This window comes from Manis pentadactyla, chromosome 6, assembly GCF_030020395.1.
Source record: "Manis pentadactyla isolate mManPen7 chromosome 6, mManPen7.hap1, whole genome shotgun sequence".
NCBI lineage: Eukaryota > Metazoa > Chordata > Mammalia > Pholidota > Manidae > Manis > Manis pentadactyla.
In genome coordinates, this window is record NC_080024.1 from 11,977,260 (window position 1) to 12,004,731 (window position 27,472).

Sequence of the window (27,472 nt, forward strand, 5' to 3'; positions counted from 1 at the left end):
CATTGACTGTTGGATTTGAAACGTATCTATAACTGGTGAAATATGGCAGCAGAATTTATTTAAGCTACTTAAGATTGCTGCATGATTTCCTGGATTTTTTATTCTGTTTTTTTTTTTAACCACCTTAGTAATTCAAGCAAAACCTGAAACTTCAGTAAGCATCTCATGCGTACAGTTCTCAGCACTGAGTTTTCATTCACGCATATGCGGCACACACACAACAGGTACACATGCTCCCAGTTACCTTTTTTCCTTATTCTTTCAGAATTCCAATTGGACATCAAAATATACATTAATTATAAAATATTAAAAAATTATTTTATACCATTTCAAAGTCTTGAAAGGAACCATTACTGATAAAGCATTACTAGATTTTTAGCAATATAGATTACAAAAATTCCCTACCTCCTGTTTATATTTGGTTTTATTGAGCAGCATTGTACTATTGCTGTCAAAACCCTTATAAGGAAAGCCACTATGACAATAACTTCAAACACATACCTTTTCTCTCAGAAATATAATACTAAATTGATTATTAAAGAAGAATCACATACTGTCAATTTTAGGAAGCATAAATAGTAATTTGAATATACAAAATATATGTGATAGTTTCCTTTTTATTCATCCATGGAAATATTTATATTTAACTAACAAGTTGCTCTTAAAAGATATATACGATTTGCTTAACTTAAATTTCACCACCACAGAAAACTGAATCCACCCCATCCCCCACCCCCTGCATTTCCTGTTTCTTGCTTGAAGCAAAATATAATAAGTAAGTGGTCATAATTCTTTGGTCACGGTGTCATAATCAGTAAAAGTGGGTGTGATGATCATGTGCAGAAGATTACGACCCAAAAGTGTGGTGATAATTTGAAAAAAATGAATGAGAGATACTAATTCATTAATTGACCTTAATTTTGAGAAAGATTGGCATTTCATGTACTAAAATATGTGAACTCATCTGATTGAATGTTTATTTCTCATTTCCTAGGGTAAACAAACAAATACATTAAAAGTTACTTAAAAATAGTGACTGAAGTGGCTATAATGCCACTGGTCCCACTTTCTTGAAAGCAGTCTTGATGTTTAGCTTTTGTTTCCTGTTCCTTCCACTGTCACAGTGAACCCTGGTCTCCTCCAATCAGGTCAATGATGCCAGGACACATACATGTCCCTAAAGTCATTTCTGAAGGAAATGTTTGCTGCTAGGATGTCCCAATATGTCCTAGTAACTTTCTTTATAGTTTGACTAACCATTGTTTAGTAATAAACGGGACTATATTGAAGAGAAATTTTTATAAAGCCAATGTAGCAAAAATATTGGTGTTGATGTAACATGGATGTCCAAATTAAGCATCATATTTGCATCTATTTCCCATCAACCCTTACAAATGTACAAAGCAATAGGCATTCTTAACGAATGATATTTGACTTCTACATTACTAGCACCAGATCATATATTATGTGGTTGAACATGATTTATAGTTGTGAGCTCTTGTAGAGAAGCTAAATGTGGGCGGACAAAAATAACATTTTAAATGCAAAAAATTAATAATAAAAGGCATCAAGGGATTACATATAAAAGAGATAACAAACCAGTTAATACCGAAATTATATCATATATTAAAACTCTTGATATTTCTGTAGTTCATATACGTATAATGTGTATTATTTCAGTTGTCACCCATAAACTAGTAAAATATTTACATCTTAATATCTTCTGGATTCAAAATAATCCAGGATAAATAAGTGTGCCTTAATTGCAAGGAAATATACATTTTATCTGGAATTTGTCATGAATAGGCACAGCTTCCCATGGATTTTCCAAGGGAAGTGCTGGCATTCCTTTCCAAACAGAGAAGATACATAACAGTTACTCATCACATGACCAAGTTGACTTCCTTCTTCCTGTTAAGTCACGTGGAGCTCATGTCATCCTTCAAAGTCATATGGCAGTATCCCAGAATACTGTTTGCTGTTTAGAATAGGGTGGAGGACTGTACTTCTTTGCACCTGCATTCTTCTTCCAGCTGGGTAAGATAGGCATGCTATCCTGTTTGCAAAGGCCCTTTTCCGTTTTCTGTCTAGCCTTTATTTCTTTGCACAAGCAACGCTTTTTCTCAATCATCTCAAGCATTGTATGGTCTCCATGAAACCACTGCATGCATGCCACCTAGCAAAAAAGAAAGAGTGAATACAGAAGAAAAAAATGGCATGAAAGCAATTTTTTTTGCATTGTGCTAGCAGTTGATTTGAAAATGTCAGCCTTTCTATATCTTTGTAATTCTTACAGAGCAAAATTGAAGTACAGAAACTATAAATCAATTTTGTACTTAAATCAGTCAACATTATTATTAAACAATAATTTGGGTGAAAATATTTTTCTGATATGTTCTAAAAGTCCACAATAGAGAAACAAACCGTTCTTTAAATCACTTTAAGCAATTTGCCAAATATTTACCTATTACTTTCATGTTGATCCCATTCTCTCATAGGTCCCAATATGTCAGTATAATTGAATATGAATGTGATATGTTTTGGAGATTTTAGTGAACATTTTTACCCTTGAAACAAAATTTGGGTTTGTTTATAAGTAACACAGAATTAAGATTTTTAATAATTTTTCTACCAAAATGATTTTCAGTGTGCATTTAATGCTTGGAATTCAAATGTTTAAATAATTATTTTACCAAAGAAGTTCAGCTACATTTTTGATGCTTCAGAAAATGTCTAATTTAGAATAACTGGCCTCTGCAATCATACTGACACCCCCCCCAAAGAGTTCCAGCACTTTAGGGAAACAGACTGATTCATCAGGTCAATTGTCTATCAGAAGAAGATTCAGTACTAACTGGATATGGATATACATATATACATTTCTGGACAGATAAATACTGTCCCCCTGTATACGTGGCCATGTCCACCAATACTGTTCTTTAGAAGAGAGTCAGTGGGTTGAGTCTGTCCAGGATAGCACACAAGGATAGCAATGTGATCGTGTCATGAACTGAGGATGGGGAGGCCTCCACTTAATTGTTCAAGCAAATCCACTCTATGACTTGAAGGGTTAAAGTAGTTCACTTGGAGTCACTGAATTTGACGTTTCGATCTTAGAATAGTAACCACAGTATGCTTTCTCTATACCAGATTCCATTCTAAGTCATTGGAACAATTTAATTCATTTATTCCTCACAATGATGATGCTCTAAATATGTATTATTTATTAACCCATAATGATGTGTAAAAGGAGACAGAATTGGCTACTTATTTAAGATTACAGAGCCAGTAAGTGGCAGAGTAAGGATTTGAACCTAATATTGCCTCCCCAACACTGTGCCTTTAACAACTATGCTACACTAATTCTCAAAGTATATGTAAACCTGGAAAGGACTGGGAAGATAAATTAGGAGAACACTACACCCTCAATGTACAGATGAGGAAGCTAAGACTTTAAGAAATCATAAATCTTGCCCAGATCCAGGAAAGTAGGCTTTTGTGTGAACAAGGCAAAATCAGATTCTCATGATTCCCAGTCCTTTACGGAGAGGGCAGGACCCACAGCTAGAAAACAAAGCTTCCATGCCCGGATGTGTCAGATTTCCCCGAGTCACTCTACTTCTTGGTTTCTTCATCTAAATAACAGAATTGGTAATATTTCAATCTCAGAAGCTGGTGTATGGCTTATATTGGATAATGAAGGTAGTCATTTTTAAAAATATTAAACCATTGTCCAAGTATTATTATTCTAATACTGACAAATATCTAGCTGTTTTCCATACCCGCTCTTTGCCAAGCATGTGCAAAGGGCTCTACTTACGTCACATTAAGTCCTCCCATCCTCCCTGAAAGTTAAGATTGGTCTGCACACCAGAAGTAGGAATGCTGAGCCTCAGGAAGGTTAAGGAACTACATCAAGGTCGCAGCTTATTACCTGTGATACAGACCTTTTTCAAATTCACACTCCAAAGTGAATAATCTTTCTACCAAAGCATGTCCCATTTCCTAAATATTATCTAAAAATTATAATAGTAGTTATTGTTTAATGTACTACCACTTCCAGATGCTACTCACAAATATATTTTATGGCTTAATAATTTTAAAAAACTGCGTATCAAATAAATCAAAGTCAGTGACTTGACTTGGGAGTCCAGAAGATGACACTCTTAGGTAAGTGTCTTGTATGTGCCTAATTGATATAAAATTGCTTAAAAGGATAGGCTGTGCTTTATGCCTTTTACTGTCCTCTAGTCCCTAGCCCAGGATGTTAGCCATAGATGTTCACTTTTTAAAGGAAAATTCTAGATGTTTGTTGAAGTAACCTAACCAACAGGATTTTGTCCCAACTGGATATTGCCAAAGTGGTTTGGAAGTTTTTCAAAAGGGTTATCATATTTTATAACAATGGTCTATGCAATAAAAATACAGTAACTCTATTTTGGTAGAAATACAAACAAAATTTATTGAGTGACTATAAACTGTTATAAATGGTATTTATAACACAGAATTCCCAGAGGGGAGGACCCAAATTTCATCCATCTCAGCAGCCCCAACATGCAGAACAGAGTCATTAAGCTCTCGGTAAGTTTTATGAGTAAATAGAAAGCCACCATCATCAGTTTTGTTGCCTCTCAGAAAACTCTCCAGATAATTTTCTAGTCAAATCGCACTGGATTTTACACATTCCAATGAAACTGCAAAACCTCCAACCTTCTTGAAGGTAAGATATTCACAGCATCAGTTCAATATTTGCATTGTACTTAGTTATCCATAAAAACAGTAAGTCATTTATTACTTAATATTTCCTTTAATATTTTAAGAGTGTGAATTAGTACTTGTGACTGAAAAATAATATTCCTGGATCACTCTGACAACATTGTCACCAATATATTTTGTAGGGGACACTATATTTCATACACATATAATTGCATTACATTATCTATAGTAGAAGTGTGTGTTTTCTGTCAATTATGCTATTCATTTATTAAGGATAATCAATTTCTCCAAAATATCTAAATAATAGAAGTTTAAGAATAAAGTTATAAAGTATGGTTTTCATATTCTTTACATTTTTATTTTAAAATAATAATATGTCCACTTGACTTATATAATGGTTTAAACATTAATAGAAGAAAATAAACTCCCCTTTTTTTTCAGACTAACTCTATAATATTGACCTGTCTTCCCTTGGTGGCCAGATGTATTGTCAATACAAATTTCATGAGAATATATTGCCCAATACATGAAAGAGGGCTAGATATTTTAAGAGAATTCAATTATAGGTTGTTAGAAAATAGCCAATTCAAAATTTTTTATTACTATTTTAACAAATCTGCTGTGTCTTGTATAGAATCTTCTTATGTTAAATCTGCTCTCAAACAATTTTTCTCACTTAAAATACCCAAGAAAATTATTACTATGTTCAGATGAAATGAATGAATGTAGAATGTGATTCATTTAGGAGAAGACAAATCTACTTGCGATATTTACTTTTAAATGGTATGTGTTTGTAAATATTTCTTTCTGGAGGGTCTATATTCTTTTTAATTCCTGGAATTGAACTCCAATATTATTACTATGGTCATTTTCATGGTAGAATCCCTATGCTTAAAATGTGTCTAAAACCCACATTTCAGTCTGATAGTAAGATTCTGCGCATCAATTCAGTACTTTGTACATAACAAATAATATGTTTAGCAATTATATGAAGTGTGTTAGCAATTTGTGGGTGGTCCCACAAAATATTTCATGGCTTTCCTATTTTTTGTTTCATCACCAAATTCTTCAAATATGGTTATATTTAGCTGTAAAATCCTATTCTACTTCACCCTAAAGTTGAAAGAACTCTGAGATATGACTTATGATACCAAGTATACATTGGGAGACAAGTGTAAGACAATAGTTTAATTCATATGAGCACACATCTCTTGGGAAATATTTTCATATAACACAATTCAGCAGAGGCAATATTCTTGGCTAATAAGTTGATAGAGATAAAATCAAGTGAAGCTCCTACTCAAAGAGGTGAAATATAAATCGCCATCCCTTAATTGTATGTGATACACAGTGACTTCTTTCCAAAGAATTCAGGATGAAAAAGAGAGGGAGAGTAAGTTAACAGAGAAACCTGTCAAACACTACCTACAGCAGACCAGGTGATCAGCAGTGGTAAGTGATAATGACAGTCTGAAGGTATCCTTGACGTCAGGTGAGGAGAAAGGCACACTACGCCTGTGGTCTTCCTCCCAAAACTCATTAACCCAGTGTAACCATGAGAAAAATAACAGACAATCCCAAACTGAGAGACCTTCTACAAAATACCAGTCCAGCAATCCTCAAAATGGTCCAGGTCATTCAAAATAAGGAAAATCTGAGAAACTGTCAAAGTCTACAGAAGGCAAAGCAGGCAGGACTAAAATTAATTTCTATGGTATCCTGGAAGGGATCCTGAAAGAGAGAGATAAGAACTAAGGAAGTCAAATGAATTTATAGGCATTAATAATAATGTATCAGTATTGATTCACTAGTTCTGACAAATATATACACAGTAATGTAAAGTATTAACGAAAGGGGAAACTGTGGGGAGGTATACAAGAACCCTTTGTGCACTCTCTGTAGCCTTTCTGTAAACTTAGAAACTATTCTAAAATTCAAATAAAGAGTATATCTATATATAGATAGGTATCTATATATAGATATATATGTCAATCACATGAAAAGGCCATATTCTTTCCAGATGCCAATTTTAACTGTATTTTTCATTCTTCATATGGAAGCCACATGGTATAATGGACAGAGTTAAATGAATTCTTTGCAGTCCTGATTGTTGTGGGACATTGAAGTCATGTATTTCTCTGAACTTGTTTGTATTTCCTACAAAAATTGTATATGTATAGGTACATAATTATATACATAGTATATATATTTGCATGTACTTCATATGCTCACTTCATGTATATTGTACATACTTCATGTATTTATGTATATGAGTAGATACTTCATACTTCACATGGTTGTAAGAGACAGTGAACTAAGTAAAGCATGCAAAAAAGATTGGGAAAGTGTAAAGCCTCAGACATTGTTAATGTCTTACCTACTGATCCTTTAATGCATCAAGAACAACATAAATGAGGAGTCTTTAATTCACTTCAATCGTTACTTTCTCTAAGGAACAAAGTAAGTTCTTCCTGATATTGAGGATATTTTTCCAAAGAACAAAGGAATAGTAATGCTATCTAATCATAAATCACCACATAATTTATTTAAAATATTCAATTTTCCAAAAAATGTAAATCATAAAGAAAAAATACTCTGAAATAAGCACTTGGAACATTTCAGCACTAAACATGATACCAGAATAAAATTGATAAAAGCATGCCTAATCTCTATGGCTTTTGATTTTTGTGCCTTATGGGTTAGCATGTGCAAGAAATAATAATTTATCAGAGATACAAGAAAGAACGTTGAGCAAGTGCCTCACTCACCTTGAAATTATGTTCAGCTATGAGCCTTGAGACTTGTGCAACAAATTTAGTTTCTTAAACAACAAACCCAATACGAATTCTAACTTTCAGGTGCTCCAGGACGGCCGGAAATCTATCAGTTCCATATTGCTTGCTATGTGCCAATTTCTCCAATCCTGTGAGCCCATTTTATGGAAATCATAATTTTTCTAAAAAAGAAGCTAGAGATACCAAATTTCTCTCGATTTTCCCTATTCCCTGCAGATTTCTCCAGGAGAGCATTGACAGCAGCAGTGGGGCACCAAGGAAGAGCAGGCATGAGGGCCAGCTGATGTGATTCTAGAAGGGGGAGGTGATGAGTCACGGGTGCCTGTGCTGTCCCTGTCCTTAGGGGGCATGAGGTCAGCCAGAGGTGTTAGCGCTCTCACTGAAAACGTTCTTCCTCTCCCATTTAGAGGGCAAAGAGATGGATTCTTTATTAACAAAACACATAAAGAATAAATATGGAAGTATCATGGCTTTTTAACAAATACTTCAAGATAATGAGCTGCAGTTGGCAAGCTACAATGCATTTCCCAAATACCCCACCACCTGTTTTTGTACTGTCCATGAGCAAGAATGTTTTACCTTGCTGAATAGTTAAACAAAAAACAAAAGAAGAGTATGTCATGGCGTGAAAAGTGCATGAAATCCGAATGTCAGCTTCTGTTTTAAGCAGTACACAGACACACCCATTTGCTGCCACACTGACTTTGGCTGTTTTCGTGTTGGCCTGTTTTAGTTGGACAGAGAACATATGGCCCACAAAGCCTGAAATATTTGCTGTCTGGCCCTTTACAGGAAAAGTCTGCTAACCTCTCGGTAACTGACCAATTAACCCTTAAAATATGTATACTTTAGAACTTCCTACTAGAAGAACAAAAAGAGCCATGTTAATATTAGCTCTATAAAGAGGGCTATAAAACAGAATGAAGAGCATTGATCCAAAGGTGCTTACAATATTTTACATATCAAGTTTGGCCCATTAGTTAAATCAAAAGGATGAGACTCAGAGTTGAAACTCGCTCTGAGAAATCATTTGGGCATGTTGACTACACTTTTAAAATTTCATCATTATAAGAACAAGGAGGAATGCTGGAATTAAAGAAAGTGGATAATCTGGTTGAAATTCTCTAGATAAGAGATTTCTTATAAGGTCAACCCCTTCTTTTTATACCCCTACATGATTATTTGCTTTTCTGAGATGTGTCACTGTGAGGACTCAACTTCAATATAAAAGTTGCTTTGAGAGCTTGTTTAAAAATGATTTTAGTGAACTGTTTTTCTTTCTTTCCAACTATATTTTAGGAAGAAGCAGTCAGCTTTGCATAGTATAGGCACCAGTGCAAGCCCTCAATAAACCTGCTGAAACCGACAGAACATAGAGACAGAAGGGTTACAATTATCTGCACTTGCAAATTCACTAATTGGTCTATTACTTAGTTATCAAATAACAAATGATCAAATCCATGTTACTTCATCATTACACAGAAAAAAAAGAAGTCTTTCTTTTTGAATGCGTAAGGCTTTCCCTGTTATCTATTTTTAAATAACTGATATTTTGAAAGCTTATAGAAGGAACCCAATACCATGATATTTTCTGTGGTGGTAAATGTTTAAAGATTATAGTCAAATAATCCATGTGCCTTTATAATTACCTATAATCACTTTATATTCAACTTTGAAAGTGTAAATTCAAAGTCAGGAAGATGATTCTGCACTTTTTTCTCTCTTTTTTTTATGAAAGCCAGAATGGAGCTCTTTGAATATATAATAGTGTGCAATACCAAAAAACAAACAAAAAAACCCCACAAAACCCAGATAATATAAGTGTACAATGCCAAGTAAACACATCAGTGTGTGCAATACAACAAAAGCAGGAACTTTTAGGGCCCAGATTTGACCCTGGGCTTTTAATCTCACTTTGATGATGATGTACAAAGTACCTCGTTTCCTTGCCTGAGATATTGTGAGAATTAAAGATTATATATAAAATGTTTATAACTTTTGACTCTAATGATATTATTTGAAATAATAGCACCTTGGGTATAGCTTTTTCTATAGTCTTTTGTATTTCCTGTATTTTTTTCATCATCTTTAACTCTTATCTATTAATCAGATGCTTTTTTAATTATTCCCTAGTAATCCTCTCACTTATTGGCCATGTTGACTCAGAACCTATGTTTTATAAAAGAATTATTAAACAAGTTTATAGCTGAGGCAAGAACTGGAACTACAGTTTCTTTTTCAGATGTCTAAATGTAACTTTGAGACACAGACATCGTTATAAAATGAGAACCACACTTTGATTTCACAGTTGCTTTTGAATGTAACATCATGCGTATACATTAATTCTTGCCCTTCTTTTTCCTAGATCTGAAGGTCCCTCTTGGTATACAATCTCCACTAGGCACATAACGAGAAACATCATATGTTGGTATTTTAAGCCATATATACTATTTGTTTTTATATATCTGTGATCACTTACATATCAATTGTGTAAAACACACTCATCAAAAATATTTTAAAATTATAAATTAATAAGCCTTAGTAATGCCGGGCTATAAAGACAAAATAGAGTTTCAAGTTAATGTAGACTGCTCATTTTCTCTGCTTGCAAAAGGAGAAAAACACCCAACTCGTCAGTTTTATAGTGATGTCCTTTAATCAAGACCTGGTCACAGGTTACCTCCGAGGGCAGAGGTTGGATTTAACTACTGTGCTAAACAGGGCCTTAATTAGGACAATCTTAAGCCCTTCTGGTACACTGTGCATCTTTCTTTTAGAACAGCAATTCTATTTTTGGGTGCATGTTTGATTTCCTACTTTCTGAGGAGACAGAATAATATGGACCAAATGGACAACATAACCTGGTTTTGCTATTTATTAATTGTGAGATCTGGGACAAATCACTTAACTTTTCTGAGACCTTGCTTCTTTACTTATAGAATAAAAATAATAAGACCTCAGGTCTTTTGGGAAGATTACACCTAATAATTTAGAATCTATTACAGTTTTATTCAAAAATACATTACCCAAAAAATATAAGCTTCTCTATGTCCAGTAGACTGGGAGTTCTTTGAAGACAGATGCTCTGTTCTTAATCCTCACATCCTTAGCCTTTAGCACAATAGCAGGATGTAATAAATGTTCATGCAATGAATGAATGACTGGACAAATGAGTGACTGGAAATTGATGTGTTTTCAGGAAAGGAGCTCTTGCAATTTTTGATTCAATGAATGATTTTATTCCACTTTGGCTCAACTGAATTCAAGAATATCCCAAATTGCACAAGTGAAAAAAAATATTTCCCAGGATTTTTCAACCCTAGGAGGTATCTAACCTTAAACTCAGCCCTCGATTCCACATCAGTCATAATCTGGGTGTTCTACAGTTCAGAACATCTCCCTTGGACTCTGAGGTCTCAAGAATTCAAATCCTTTGAATTCTGGGGTCTCTCAATCCTTGGCCCTTTGGCTTAAGTTGACAAAACCTGTTTCCTAAACCTTACATGCATTCAGCCCCCCTTGGGAGTTTGTCAAAATGCTAACTTTGTACATACCATTCCCAGAGATTCTAGATTCTGGGGAAGGTGGGTCTCAGGCAACTGCATTCAAATGGTCCTAAAAGCAATAAATTCTACTTCAGAAATGCTTCTCAAATCTGTCATTATCCTTTACATTCCTAATGTTGTTTTCTTGGTGCAGTTCCTGGGCTATTGAGCTTGCCTCTAGAGTGACACTTACGTGGGGCCACTTCTAATTCACCATCCAAACTTCTGCCCAAGCGTCCTCTGTGGAGCCCCTATAAAATCATATTATTCAAAGGCTCCCCATTACCTGCAGTAAACAGTTAATGCTCCAGGTCCTTCACAATGAGCCTCAACATTGTCTTTCTGGCTGACTTATTTTACTCCATCCATTCACTTCATACTCCAGACATATCTGATTACTCATAACTCACCAACACCACAGGCCCATTACTTTCTCCCATTCTGTAGCTCCAGCTGTTTTTCCATTCTGAAACTCTCTGGGAGAGAGAGTTGCAGCCTCTCTTCCCAACAGCCTCGTTTTTCATGTAAAATCCCATTTACGTTTTTAAAGTTTAGCTAATTGTAGCAAGAAAGCCTTCTGGGACCCTCTATGAATTCTGATAGGCATGCGTGCTTACTGCTGGCCTACTGTTCAATCATTCATTCATTACTTCCTGAGGTCAGAAGACAGGTTTACACCAAGCTGTGAGCATTGTATATATTATGAGTTTTGCACAAGATTCTGAAAACAGAGATCCTGTTTATATAATTTTTTGTAGCCCTAGAATCATAAGTCAGTACCTGCAAACAAGTCCCACTGTGTTTTATATAGTTACAGCTTCCTTGAAACAAAGTTTGAATAGTTTGAGAGGTAGATGTTTTCACTACTTTTTTCTGATTATAAAAGTAATATATGTCTATGAAATATGGATAAGAGTAATATAAATAAAAATCATTTGTGATACCACCACACAAGAAGTTTAGTATATATATACCTTAGTATATATTATTAGGATTATATATTATTAGTATACATTAATATATACTATTAGGATATATTAGTTTATAATTAGTACATATTATTCCTTACATATAAATCGGAATAATCATAACATAGACATGTAATAATTATATATGTATGTATATATAAATTATATCTTTTTTAAAACTTGTGATTATGCCATATATCAAATTTCACATCCTAGCATTTTTCTCATTATTATAATTATACTTTTAGATACATTTTTCAAGACATGATAATAAAAACAAACTATTCTGTATGAATGTCTTTATTTAGCCATTTTATATTTGCTCACATTTGGTTGGTTTTCATTTTTTAAATGCTGTAAGTCATGTTTCAATACTTTATGATTTTTTTCTCCCTAGAAATCTAAACAAACAATATTTCCCAGTAGAACAGTCAGAACATTTTAAGGCTCTTGATACAGATATAGTCTATTGGTCTTCCAGAAAAGTTAAACCATTTTTCCATTCCCATTTACCACATCTTCATTAGAATAAGTTGTGTTACCAAAAAAAAAGTAAACAAAAACAACTTTGTAAATTTTTGGGTCTAAAAGAAGCCTTTGTTTCAACATTTGATGTTATTAATAATGAGTTGAATGAGCTTGAATTTTTCCCAATTGTTTAATAACAGGAGACCCATAGTCTTAGTTTTTTCTTTTATTTCCTAATGCGGTGGTAGTTTTATTCATAGTATATAATTTTTTTGTAAATTTGGGTATTTATATTTTGCCATAATAATTTCCAATGTTTGACACTTAATAATTAGTCGTTTATGTTAGTACAAATAGATGTTTCAAATTTGTACACAGTCAAATCAATTTATTTTTTCAGAACTACTCGATTATTTTATTCTTTAAATTTCCTGCCTTTTTGATAACCTGTAAGTATAATTCTTTATATTTTTCAAGGCTTCTGGTTTTGTTGGGCTCTTTAACTCATCTTTTACTTAATTAAAAAAAAATTCCTTTTTGTTGCCAGATGTATGTTGCTTAGGAAGGGAAAATATATTTAATTAGAAAAATAAGACAAAAGGTAAAACAATGAAAGGACAAATTTTACTTTTTAATTCTTCATGAGCTGAGAATCTACTTTTATTTATTTCAAATATTTAATCAATTGTTCAAACATATATTTATCAGTAATAATAGTTGTCATATTTGAAATTCTGTAAGTAATTCTGTACCACAATTTCATTTTATGACATAATAGCTGGTGTGAAACTCAGTCATTAGAATGTGCATATCAATTCTACTTTAAGAAAAGGAATGCCAAAACTGAAAAACTGTTTCCCCCTTTCAACTGCCCTGGTGTGATAGTTACCTATTTGAAACATAAATCTATTCCAGTGAAAACATCTACATAACTAATCAGCCTTTTACTGATCAGCATTTATTTTCCTACCTCAAATGATGTACATTTTGGACAAATACAGTCTTCTAGGTTGGAACATAGGAAAGTCTTCTAAAGTGTGTCACTTAAGAAAATATTTAACAAGTGTTTCAAAGAATCATTATACTTTATTAATAGAAAATAAAAATCCATGCTGAAGACTATCTGGAAGCCTATCACATGCACACAAATTCATGAACATATGTATGCATGAATGTATAAAAGTATATGTCACACATTTGTGCACATATGTGTGTATGGTAGTACTTCCATGTAATTATATATACATGTATGAATGTAACATACATCTATGATTAAATTATTAAAACTTTCTATAGGTTTCCTGATTATCATGTTGTTAAAAACATAAAATAAAGTTTTGCTGAAGGAATATATGTGTCAGTGATGTCACTGAAGAAAAAAATGGTTGCCTAAAGCTAATAAAATCTTGAGATTCTAAATTAGTATCAAGGAATGATATCAAAACTTTCTTGAATGATTTTATAGAAGTTCTGAAGTAAGTTTGCAAGTTATATTCACCTTTGATGAAGTGACTTTGGAGTAAAGGATTGTCACAGTCTGAGTAATAATCATAACAACATCAACAGTGTAACAAGGGCAGCAACAGTGATTTATCATGCATAAACTATGTTCCAGACACTCTAAGGGCACTTAGCATATATCAATTTCTTTAAGGCTTAAGAACTCTGTAAGCATGCTTTGTTGACTTCTTTTAGATGATAAACTGAGGTTTGAAGAGGTTAAGTAATATCTATAGCATCATGTTCCTAATAGAAAGCAGAACTGGAACTGGAACTGAAACTGGAACCCAAGACTGAATATACCAAATGCTAAAAGTCTCTGCCTCTATCATGACACCAGCTTGTCTCACAGCCAAGCCATGATCAACACGGCCCCCTCGGGAAAAACACACACACATACACACACAAACACAATTATTACACTACTTTGACTTCATACACCCAATGACATGGAACAGTAGGCTAAACTAAATAAAGGTGGGAAAAGTTTGCTGCTCAAAGATCAAAAGATTAAAGAACTCATAAACTGTCCAAACTTTGGTGGAGAGATGAAACTTTGACCTTATTGTCTATTATATTTGTCATCACTGTCTCACCACCATCCTCTCATGCTGATTCTTATCTGGATCGTGGGCACAATAAGCATAGCATGGTTATTATATTCACCTTTGATGAAGTGGCTTTGGGGTAAAGGATTGTCACAATCTGAGTAATAATCATAACAACATCAACAGTGTAATAAGAGAAGCAACAATGAGCAAGGCCCTGTGTGACCACTCCAACTACATCATTTCATTTTAGCCTCCCAAATGACCCTGGTGGTCACTATTTTCTAGATGAGAAAATCAAGTTCAGAAGAGGTTGCAGGTCATTCATCAGTCTCTGGAGACAGGTTTCGCACTGGTCATAACAGGGAATTATCGATACAGCAGAATACAGTAACCTCCCTCCCCCAGTAGACCCTGGATCTGTAGTTCCGGTTCCTTGCCTCTAATCCACAAGAATACACTCATCAGGCCCTAAAATATTTTCACCGGATTATCCTCACTATCTCAGAGTAGAACTGCAAAGGTTGAACTGCCCATTCATATTACCTCCCTCCTGGCTTCCTTCCTGAGGAAGTGGCCACTAAAACATTGAATGGATGGAGCACCCCAAAAGGTGTGTCCAAGTGGTGAATAATAACAGTTCCAGTGACAATAAGAACAATGACCCCGTTCTTGCTATGGAAGAATAGCTCTATGTCACCTCACCTGCCAATGGTTTCCTCACTGGTAGTACTTTCATATGACTGTGGGCTGAGAATACATGACCTGCTCTGGTACTGCACCAGGGAAACCCCTCTGAAGATATTTCTTTTTATTTCATCAACCTCAAATGAAATTCATGTCAACAAACACCTTTCTCCTCAGTTCCAAGGTAGCAAACAAGATAGTGATCCTTCCACCTTTATTTATGCTTCTCCAAGTATAATTTGGTCTCTTGACTGAGTTACACAAAAGTGTTAGCTGGTTCATGAGTTGCATTAGAAGAAAAAGCAAAAAGCTACGTGTGGGAAAAAGGCCAGGGACGGCTTCCATACCACCAAGAAAGAAGATGCTAATTCTTTTAATGAAACTATCATTTCACAAATTCTTTGCTGAACCAGATTTTTAGAAAAGAATAAAATTTCAATGTCTAGAAAACTGAAGGTCTTTAACATTTAAAATGCATCACAATTTAATATTATAGGACCTCAAGTAAACGCAAAAGCAAGTTGTCAACCCAGGACGTTAACTTTGTATCTCTTATGAACAAATGCAAACTGGCAATTGTATGTAATTTAGCTCATGTTCTCTGGTAAAAGACTGATCAAACATACAATGGAAACCTATCTATTAAATAACCCACCATCCATGTAGGCATGAGTAACACGATGTTGGCATCTTTATTATGTATACAGAGCGCATATACAGATATAATAAGTGGATTCTTTTGTGTAAGGATACAGAAAAATGCAATGACTGAGAAATAATTATTGCATTGCACGAGAAAGGTTTGTTTTGTGATATAAAACTGTCAAGTAAAATAACCTTAAAATATTGCTGAATTAAAGTTTGTATAAAGTTGTGACAGACATCTAATAGAAGTGTAAGTGATATATGATATTCATGTATCAAAGTGCAAGATGAGGCTTTTCAGAGGAAAGCTGATTCATGCCCAAATATTTAAAAAAGTATCACTATGCCCATAGGCAGGACCATGTATAATCTTAAAATCTTCATATATATATATATGTATATATGTATACACACGCACACTCACACACATATATATATATTTCTTGACTTGACTTTTTGCTATTCTATGTTTATAAAGTCTTTGCCCTTGGAAAGTATAAAGGCCATAGAAAAATTGTGATACATGTTTCCCAATAAAGAAGACACAACATATTCCTCAGCAATTAAACCTGATAATGACTTCAGATACAATTTCAGCTGCTAATTGATTAAGCTAATTATTTGTAATAAAGGAAAATAAAAACCTCTGAGCGAGTTTTGGAATTAATCTATGTTTTTAAATGAGCAGGAAGTTCATAAGTAGAATGCCTTAAAGTGATATTCCCTGAAGGAGCAAACAGTACTATGAGATAAAATTCAATTATAATAAATGTATTGACGTTTTTCACTGAGTATATTCTCTTAATCGCTTATATTAGCATTAATTTAATTTCAAATTTAATTTCATTGCAAAATATTGGTTTTTAATAGTGCATATGGACCTAACCATGGATAAATTAATGAGATTTCCATCTCAGTAAACATTTTTTTATCTAGCAAGAGAGAAGGAGGGAGGTTCATAGGCAAGCTCAATATGCTATTCTGCCAGGAACAGACTTTAATCATCATTGGAACAGCTAACAATCATTTTTAGTTCTTATAACTTTGCATAGAGCTGGGAAAGTACATAAAATAATTTTTTTTTCTCCACTAGAATGCATTGTATAATATGAGCTTAACTTTGTTGTAGAAGGAGAAACACCCTGGCGATCACAATAATTCAGTGCTGAAGCCAGCTTTGCTGTTTACTAGCCCACAGAATGTCACTTCACTTGCCTGGGCCTAAGGCAGAAAGGGCCAGACTGAACACATCATGAAATGCAGGGCCGCGACAGACTCACAGGTATGTTCTCTATAAACTGCACTGTATTTTAAATTTTGAGCCAATGTGAAAAGAAAACCTTAAGAGACAGAGAGAGAAACTGGGGGAGTTGAGGGTGGAGGCAAGAACGCATTGATTTTGGCTTCTCTTGAAAAATCAGAGAAACATGGTAACAAGCGGCTGGAGGTGAGTTTTCTCTGCCCTCTTTAAATAGGCCTGCTTTTCTAGTTCAACCTTTTCCCCACTGAAAGTTCTGAGGCAAAGTGCCAGTTGCCATTCACTTCATACAGTAGAACAGTATCTTCTGTACGGTTGATTTTATCAAAGTGGGAAAGTACTCACATCCAGTGCCTCCTAGGCAGCTGCAGGCATTGGGTTCTGGGTCTCTCTAACTGCACCATTTAAACAGATTGCTTTTCATTCTGTGATTCCATGTCTGAGCCACACTGACAGAAAGCTAGAGGCCTTTCATCCTAACTAAAAACCAGCACTTACTCCCCAAGTAATCAAAATAACCCTTGTAATTTTGGCCATTAGCTAATTGGACTCCTACTATAACCGGATTTCCTCAAAAGGAGGTTGGTCATTTTCATTTTAGCCAAATTCATCCAAATCATCATGAGGTCAGTATGGAAAAGCAGGAGAAAATGAACACCTTATATAAAAAAAACAAAATCAGCTTAAGAGCAAGGAGTTTACTTGTAGTCCATCGTCTATCAAGCTCAGAGCTCAAGAGAGAGGCCCTTTCCTGTTGACTGTACATCCTGCACCTCACTTTCCTCTCTCCTGCTTCTCTCCTCTTCCCGTGCTGTTTGCTCACTACCCAAGAAGACATCCTTCAAGGAGCGAGAACTGAGGTGCCATGGGCTCCCATAACTGGAAAAGACATGCCCCGTGTAAGGCATGCTTCTCAGAGAAATCAACCAAGTGTTTCCATTGAAGTCACAAACTGAGTGTCTTGAAATCTAATTTCCAGAATTAAAGGCTCTTATTTGCTGTTAACATACTTCTCATGAGTGCAGTTTAATGTTGTTTACTCAAGTTTAAAAACTGGAAGGAATTTTTTTATTAAGTGGTAGTTAGAGTTTTAACCATTCAGGATGCCAGCTAGTTTAAAATTATCTTTCCTAAGTCAATATTCACAAAGCTTCCATAGTTGTGACAAACATATACTCTTGCAGCCTGAAAGTGATTGAAGTTATTACCTAGAAAATGGCTCTGCCATCCCATGCCCACTCAGCACCTGCCTTTCAAAGAACCACCTACGGGCCACAGTGTCATTCTTCTCTATATATAAGGACCAGCTTATGTTCAGAAATGGAATTAAAGCTAAGGTTAAAAGTAATACATCCCTTGCTAGAAATTATCCCAGGATTGTCCCTGTGACTCTGCTGTCTATCATATATGCTACTCTAGTTCACAAGTTACTATGGCATTTCCCATCATGATGCCCTTTAGTTAGGTATCAGAGGAAAGAGAGTCAACAGACAGAACAGTACAGGGGGAGCAGAAACAATGTAATGAATACTACACAAGAACAATTCATCATGTCATTGATCTGCTTAGAAATGTCAAAGGGTTCCCACTGTCAAAAGCATTATGTCTACATAACTTAGCTTGCTCTTGAAATATATGGACCTATGGTCACATCTGGGCTCATTGCCTACAACTTCCTCACAAGAACTCTGGGCTCTCTATAGCCTGTGGCAGCCCACACCACTCCTGACTCAAATTGAAAGGTGGTTTCTGTCAACCAAGACTGCTAGATGCTTAAAGATGTGACATGCCTATTACTTCTGAAAATATGAGGAATCCTTGGTGATATGCTCTTCTGGGTCCAGTTTCTAAGAGCCCAGAAAAGCAGCCAACAACAACTTCAGAAATCCATGATTTCACAACAACTGTAATGACAAGATTTCTTTCTCCCTCATTCTTACCAAAACTCAGACCTATAAGGTGCTCAGAAATAGGACTCAAGTGGCAGGAAAATGAAAATCAGAAAGACAAGGGAGAAGCAGGAGGGCTTGGGTGTTTTGTAATACTTTGTAGCTGTCAGAAAGTTGCAAATGGAATTGAGGTGGCCTACAAGTACTATGACTTTTCTCTCTTCTTCCCCATTTCAACTGCTTCTCTTATGGCTTTCTGTACTTGCCATCATGAAGATAATTGTAAATGCATTGGCTACATTCTAGTAGGATAATCATAAATGACTCATGAAAGACCTTACAATTTCTCATGGCTATACTCAGGACCACAGTGGGAAATAATAAAGATTTTTATGTTTTTTAAGAACTTTATTTTTCTTGGAAAAATCTTCCTCAAGATTAACATTTAATCAACTTTTTCTATTGATAACATAAATGAGCTTTCAGTTGGTTCAGAGAGGAGTGTCCTCTAGCTCATGACCGTATCTGCCATGGCTGGATGGCAGGCTCTTTCAGTAAGTGTCCAAGAATAATGAGGAATAGAGGGAATAGAGGATGCTTCTGTGCAGTGCCAGTGGTATCAGGAAGCTAAAAATATTAACAATTGCTAACAAACATTGAGCACATATAAAGTCCCATGTGCTTTATATGTGCCCTTATTTACTCCTCACATTAGCATTATATGATGCCCATTTTATAGATGAACAACTGATGCACCAAGAGTAAGAAACATGCCTACTAAATCACTGAGCAGTAAGTGGGTGGAACTAGAACCTGAATTCAGGAAAACTAACTCCACAGCCACCACTTTTGAGTCTTATACCACGTGACTCAGTTCTTGGCATAGATGTATGGATGCAAAGAGACTAAAAATATTTTACTTTACATATCTGTCACTGTTCCTGGAAAAGAGCATGTGACCAATAAGTGTTCCTTTTCTTTCTCTTACTATTTTGCAAATTAAGTAACTGAGGCTCACAAGAGTTAAATCGCTTGCCCTAGGACATGCCACCAGGGAACAGAAGAGTCAAATCTGACTTCAGAATCCATGATGCAGCACAGCCTGTCTCCAGATGCAGTAAGCCTTCACACATCTCAAGATTTGTACATTTTCATCCCTCCACTTTTACTCCATTGTTGCTACCATGTTTTATGCATTTATTTACTGAAGACCTACTCCCTTGCAGATACAAAAGGCCTTGTGATTGAATTCTGACTGTGTGTCTCTCTCAGAACAGACAGATAAAAATCATTCATATATGATGCTGTCTCTTTTCCCTGACCCCTCACTTGTCAGCTTGAGACAGGAGATTCAGGAAAAGACTTAGATGTTCTCAGGAATGACAAAACCATAATTTGGGAGAAGCCCAAGTCTATTTAACAATGAGGAACAATCATCAAACAAGAACACCTGTGTTTAATTTGTGAATCTAAGAAACATTTTTTTAAGGAAGAAACACTCAAAGTTTAGGTTGTGTCTATTACAGAAGCTCCATTACTCACCTAAATAATAATAATCACAAATATAAAAAGCACACAAAGTGTGAAGTATATTGCTATAGGACAACTCATGTTCTATCTAACTATTTTATATGGCAAAGCCATATTTAGGGTGGAATGGTTTAGAATAATATTTCCCAATAATTTACATCCTATCTTTAAAAAGACTTTTATGCACAGATACATATCTCATTATGGAAATACCATGCACATAAGCAATGAGATAATTTTACATACATTTTTTTATGAAGGTGTGGGTTCATAATTATAAAACAAATCCTAGCCTTTTAATAGCCAACAGCCCACTTCTGGTTTTCAGGGAATAAAATTGCATTGGAGGGAGCACTGGGCAAGTCACAAACTGCCTCAGCTTAACACTAGTCTCAATAACAGTTTGATTATGTGGCAGTCAATGAAATATATCATACCCTTAGAATAAAGTTAGATAAATATAAGACTCTATCTCTGTCATTTAAAGATTTGTGTTCCCCATAAAAATGCTTGAATTAAAAATATCATCTTCTTGAAAAAATTGAGCCATGAATGCTAGAAAAATCCAAATTATTGTAGCAGAATAATTCAGGGTGTAGTGCTATATTTGGCATTCATAGTAAGACAGACTCTATGAATGAATTGCCACCCCTTGCTGGTGTCATAAAGCCTCAGAATCAACTCCACACTCTTGCACTTGATTGGTCCCTCTTCTAAGGCAGGGCCTTTAGATAGCCAGTTTTTCCCATACTTCTAAATTTGAGCAACATTTTACTCTCTGCCAGAGATGTCTCTGGTTAACAAGGAAGAGATTTGTTTGAACAAAGTGCAAAAAAACACTTTTAAAGGTTTCCATTGACCTTTTTGACTGGAAGCCCTAGAGCCCATGAGAGACTTACTGATGGACCCAAATGGTCACTGGGTGCATAGGAGGGACTTACATGATGAGAAAAAACGCCAGAGTAAATCAGCATCTTAGTACGGTAAATACAGTGCTAGCAGCTCCGTAGTTCATCCCACCCTATGTCTCCATTTATATTTACCAAAACAGTGGTGAATATCTCTATATGACAGGTGAGGAAACTGAGCTGATGAAGGACAGAAAGTTTTAAGCCAGGGCCAATTGATTCTACTACTGTCAGCTTTCCACAGGCTAAATCATTCTTGGAAATTAGAAGATGAAAGTGAACAATGATATCAATTTGAAAAAAGAATGAAAACTACTAAAAACTGCCCTCTGAAAATGAAAATGTATTACCAATGTGTTCACGATATTTAAATACTGTTTTAAGTTATATTAGATATGAAACAGAATTATTTAATTCAATATAATTATGTTTTAATGAACATTGTAGACAAAATTTAAAAAAAACAGCAAGTCACTCTCTGTATTGTCTACATTAAAATTAATGCAAAACATCTTACTTCCTAGTTGGTTTTTCTCTAGAGCCATGGTTTATACTGTATTACTAATATTTTCTTTCCTACTGTTTTTTCTGAAATAAAGTATGTCCTTTTTTAAAGCATTCCTCAGAAGTTAGCACAAGCTTCTAAAACAGTTATAATGGTGTCCATACTTGTTAAGTCACATTTTTCCTCAACATAATCTGCCAAATTTTTCATACAACTGTATTTAATATGTTTCTTTTAGCTGGGATAGAAATAAAATAATTTTTTCATTATCTGTTGAGGATTGAGCAATGATAACAAAACCAATGATGTTTTCAATCCATTTTATCATAAGTTACCCTTATCTATCCTCTTTAGAATGATAATCACTGCTCATTTTCATTACTACTATTTTTTAGATAAGGCACATGAGTAAGAGAGGTTAAGTAATTTGCCCATGGAACTCAGCAAGGGGAATAACTGAGCTAGAACTAAATTCAGAGATTGTGATCATGTGCATCTTTACATTCACCCTGACAATGTTCATGAACAATGCCTTTTGCAAATAAGTATATTCCAGCTCGGATACTGCTGGTTCCTCCAAGCTCATATCTCCCCGTTCAATCAGGCAATCCAAAAATACATAGTATTCTGGAAAGAAACAAATGGTCTTTATTTTTATTTTCACTCTCTTAAATAAAATGCTACATATTGCAGGAAAGGTTACCTCCTTCCCATGAAGTTTGAGAAAAAAGATCTGAAAGAACTTGACCTCTGAAAATGGAAGCCACTGATTTATTCAACATTTGGAAAAGAGCAGTTGAAACTCTTTCACAATTAGGGAAAAATGACTATTGAAAAATTTTAATGTAATTTATGTGGTTTGTGCCAAAAACATATCCTGTCAAAGAATCTGAGGAAGTACTAATGGGTAATCATTCATTTTACTACAGAAGTTAAGCATCCCATCATTTCTCCCGTTAATATCTTACTGGAGTTTCACCCCTCACTTTGCTAAAAACATGATTTACTCTAAAATCAGTGTATTAGAAATATAATTTGCGGATTATACCCCTGTTCAAGTTCTCTGAACCCTGGTGACCCACATGCCCTTGGCAAACATCAACAAATCGGCATGACACCCCCACTGGGACCAAACATGACCTCTGGTTATCTCTCAACATATTGGTCCTGGGAGAACCTGCAAAGAGATCAGATTCAGGATATGGGATGTAACATATGTTCCTCTTCTCAGTTGGCATTAATAGCAAATATGGAGAGCTTCCTGGTCTCAAATAGCAAAGGGAGAAAATTCAACAGAAAAGTGACAGATCGGGATTGTGGTCACGGGATGGTGCTTATGGACTGAGGGCAGCTTTCTACCCCATACACTGCGTTGATTGACTCTGCACATCTCTAGTCACTCCGGGAATCCCAGCAGCACCACACAGCACGGCTGCTCCCCACCTGCTCCCACTAACAGCCTCAAGGGGCAAATGTGAACACAGATAGTTCTTGTCAATTATTCTAAACACACTAACTTGCTCCACTCCCCACCAAAGCTTCTAGATAAAGGGATAGTAAACTCTTCTGAGATGCACTTTAAAAACTCTCAGCCTAGTTTTCCAGTAAGTTCACAAAGCATTTCATGTGCAGGTGCCAGAAAATATAGCCCTTCTTAACAAGGCATAGCAAAAACGTCTCATACACCTCCAAATCCATACACCACAGCCTGATATATATTCAAAGTCCAAACTCTCTGCAAGTTACACTCTCTTCTAGACACTGGTTTCCTCATCAATGTCTTGAGAGGAGAAACAGAAGTTTTTCATTTACTTTTGTCTCCTCTTGCTACCCAGCAGCGATCTGAGCAGAAAGCTAGTAACTGAAACTCTACTGGATCCAATTCAGGAAAACTGAGACCCTATGCTTTGTGGCTTCACCTGACCTCCTCATCCTTGAATGCGTCCTCTGCTCACCCCACAGCAAGTCTGTGAGCTGCATGTATCAGTTCAGTTCAACAACAGGGCACCCGCTTTGTCACTACACCCAAGATCAAGGGGCCGTGGAGGAATGCTGGTAGTGAGCAGAGCAATGGCTGAAGACTCCTTTGGCATTTCCATGCCCCCTGCCAAGGAAGAACATATAGAAGGTATTTCTGCTGGTGTCCCAAACTGCTCTTGTTTTACCGCATGCCATTCCTCAAGAGGGACTGAGCTTCCTGAATGTCCTATGCCTTTAATAACCGCTCATCAGCACAGAATTCTATTACCAAAAAGGTTATGTGACCATAGCAACAAGATACTGATTCATAAGTGCCCGTATCTCCTAACACTGCCTGGAAAGAGTGTGGTTTGCTGCAATTCACATCAGTTACCCAAGGATCATGTTTATTTTGCTGAAGAAATGGTTATGAGCAGTCCAAAGAAATTTTAGGAAAACTGACTTTAATCCAGATCTGTCATTCCAAAACATATTTTAAAAACATCTGAATTACTATTTGATCCTCCAAAAGATTGCCAAACGCCTAGAGTAGGATTTTTAGGGAAAATACTGAAAGCGTTTTCTGATGAGGAAATAAACTAAGCCAATGGCACCCCTTTGTGGCAGTAAAAAGGTATGAAAACTATAATTAAGACCATTATTTTATAAGGGTCTTTAAATTTTTTTTCTCTATAAAATTATATTTATAAAAGCCTAAAGACTCATCTGTGGGTCCTTTCCCTCACCTTCAGGCAGAGCCACACTAGTGTCATTGCACCAATTTGGGAATCTGTTGTGGTTTTAAAGGTCTGCAAAGGGAGGGATTTCCTGACCTCTCCTGGTACAACCTTCCAGCATTTTACTCTCAAGTCTAATAAAAATACTTCATACAACATCATGCCCTCACTTCCTCTAGTTAGACCAGCCTCTTTGGATGAGATGAGAAACAGATGGTCTCCATCCTTTATTTCCTGGCGTCTCTGCGCATCGCTAAGGCCCTGGAGGGGGAACGACAGCAAAACCATACGGAACGGATTTGGTCAGAGGAACTCATCGTGGTCTAGCCATAAATCCTTCCCAAGTAGGACTCGCACAGGACAGGTCCACTGTTCAGAGCAGAGGGTGTTTTAATGGGCCAGAATGTGCAAATCAAAGCTGTTCATTTGAAAAGAGCTTCCGCTTTCCCTTACACAAGGGAGAGTCTGTGCCCTCCGCCTCCACAGACTTTCCCACGCACCCCAACTCCCCTCAGATCAGGTGCTCAAACTGTCTTAAACAAGAGATTTTTGAATAATAGTATCTATTAATTTAACTTTTTCTCCATTTGCACATCATCTGACTATGGGACAGAACAAAAAGAAAAAAATTAAGCTTTCTCTTTCTTTTTTTAAGTTAGGCATTTTCTAATACTTTTCTATTTTTTTCATACCGTTTCTATTACTATACTGAAGACTACATCGTTCCCATTTAACACTTTAAATATTCATGAAGTTTGGGTTTTATTGTTACTTACTTCAGCACTTCTCAATGACTTTCAAAGTATAGACCAAACTGAAGGCTGCTCTGTATATTCTGGATACCTGTTTTCCTAGAGTTGACAAGGGAGGACTGTGTTTCTTTTCTTCTTTTTTTGATCAATATTTATTATTATTGTTACTTTGGCTAATGAGGAATGGAAAGAGTTTGTTTTTATAATCTAGTCAGTGTAAAGATTACCTTTGCCCCTAATTTTTCCATGGGAATGAGTTTTCAAAGGATGAATTAAGAATAATGATCTGATGATCTGTTATTTGTAGTAGCTAAAGATGTAATATGCAGAGACTTACTTAGGGGCCCCTAGCTTTAAAACAACTGACAATAATAAATGCCAAATTCATATTCCATTATGACTTCTGATCTTTTCTCTAAAAAGGAAGAGATGGATTTGTGGAAAGAAATAATAATTAGCACCCCTTCTGTAAGTGAATGTACCATGTTGTATGCTTGTAGGCAGATAACATACACAGTAAAAGAACAGCCAATTGCACTTGCCTAAAACCTCACTATGAATTAAATACGGGCCATGTATTCATTTTGTAGTGTGTTGGTATATTTATAGTTGTTCTTAATCTTATTCTACAATGTCTGGCATAAATGCACATTCAATCTATTTTAATCTAAAATTAGCAAACCAAAAGGAGTGGAGGACATCATTTGGGATACAGTGGCTTTTTTGTTTCTCAGTTCATTCATATGAAACCATTGTGCAGCACTGAACTTGGGACTGTCAAGATTTCTAGTCCAAGTAAACGCAGTCACGTTAACTTTGAAGATCCTCTTCCCCCCTCTAGTGGTGATGAAAGGTATACAACATTTATAATAGGTTTCTGCCCTAAAAGACCCACCACTAATGTTTAGAGGGAAGAAAACTGCACAGAGAGTGAGCAGAGAGGCATCCCAGTCCCAGAGCTGTCACTGCTCCCTATGTGAGCTGGAGATTTCACTTGACCTTTTGCTTTTCAGTTTTCTCATCCGACAGGAAGTAATGATCATGATTTGCAAGACTGTTTGATGGTCACAAAAGAAAATGTTAAGTCAAATGCATTTGATCAAACCAAATCAGATTTTTCCCTTTCAAAGGAAACACAAGAGCCATAATATATTTAATCAATTGATTTGATCCTATGGTGGGTAGACTCTAAGATAGCCTCCACCGTCCCTCCCTCCTGGCACACGGAGTATTTAGAATAAAGAAACAGCCTTTCCCAAGTGATCTAACATCATGTTCCAAGTAATGAAACAGATACCGTGCATCATGTGACTCTCTGAGAAGGCCTCCACATGTTGTCCTCTTGCTCAAAATGTTTAACTTGGATCTAATCACAAAGGAACAATCAAATCAAAATGAAGCAATGTTCTGGAAAAAAAAAACTGCTGTGGACTCTGAAAAGTTCTGCATCTTGAAAAATCAATGAGGCTGAGAAATATCCATAATGAAAAGAGATGTAAAAAAAGTAAAAATTAAAACTATGAGAACTAAATGTAATAAATGATCCTTGACTGGATCCCAGACCAGGGAGGAGCGTAGGAGCAGGGCACTGCAGAAATTTGAAAATGGGCTTTATATGAAACCATAGGATTGGATCATAATCTACTTGACTGCTTTTTTGAGTGTGATTGTTAGAAAAAAGATCCTTGCTCTTAGAAGCTATATATTTAAACATTGAAAGATGAAGTACCATGATTAAAATACATTTGCGTGTGTGTGTGTGTGTGTGTGTGTGTGTGTGTGTGTGCGCCCTTTACAGGGGCTGCAATTCCTTTGAACACAATTTCTATCAATCATTGAGCATCTGTCGGAACCTCAGGCATTTGTCAGGTGAACAATGAGCACTGCTGAGTGAATGGATGAAAGCAACTTCCAAACTCTAATGTGCTCGTGCTAATTCCTGCGAAGTGTCAGTGACAGTTACACGTGTCAGATATTAGTGTTGGGTTGGTGAGTTATTAGCATTTAGTCGCTACATGAGGGGCAGGGGATACAAGCTGGAAAATTTTGTTTGAGGTAGGTG

General features: G+C 35.7%; 1 protein-coding gene across 2 annotated transcripts in view; it reads right to left on the reverse strand.

The window, feature by feature from the left end:
• Nucleotides 1-238: 238 nt before the first annotated feature.
• The window catches only part of NYAP2 (neuronal tyrosine-phosphorylated phosphoinositide-3-kinase adaptor 2), a 239,826-nt gene continuing 212,592 nt past the window's right edge, over nucleotides 239-27,472 (reverse strand). For both annotated transcript variants that reach the window (XM_036913631.2, XM_036913638.2), the window contains one exon: nucleotides 239-2,176. In XM_036913631.2, the coding sequence (XP_036769526.2) occupies nucleotides 1,949-2,176 (228 nt within the window). In that variant the 3' untranslated portion in view covers nucleotides 239-1,948. The remainder of the gene's footprint in view (nucleotides 2,177-27,472) is intronic.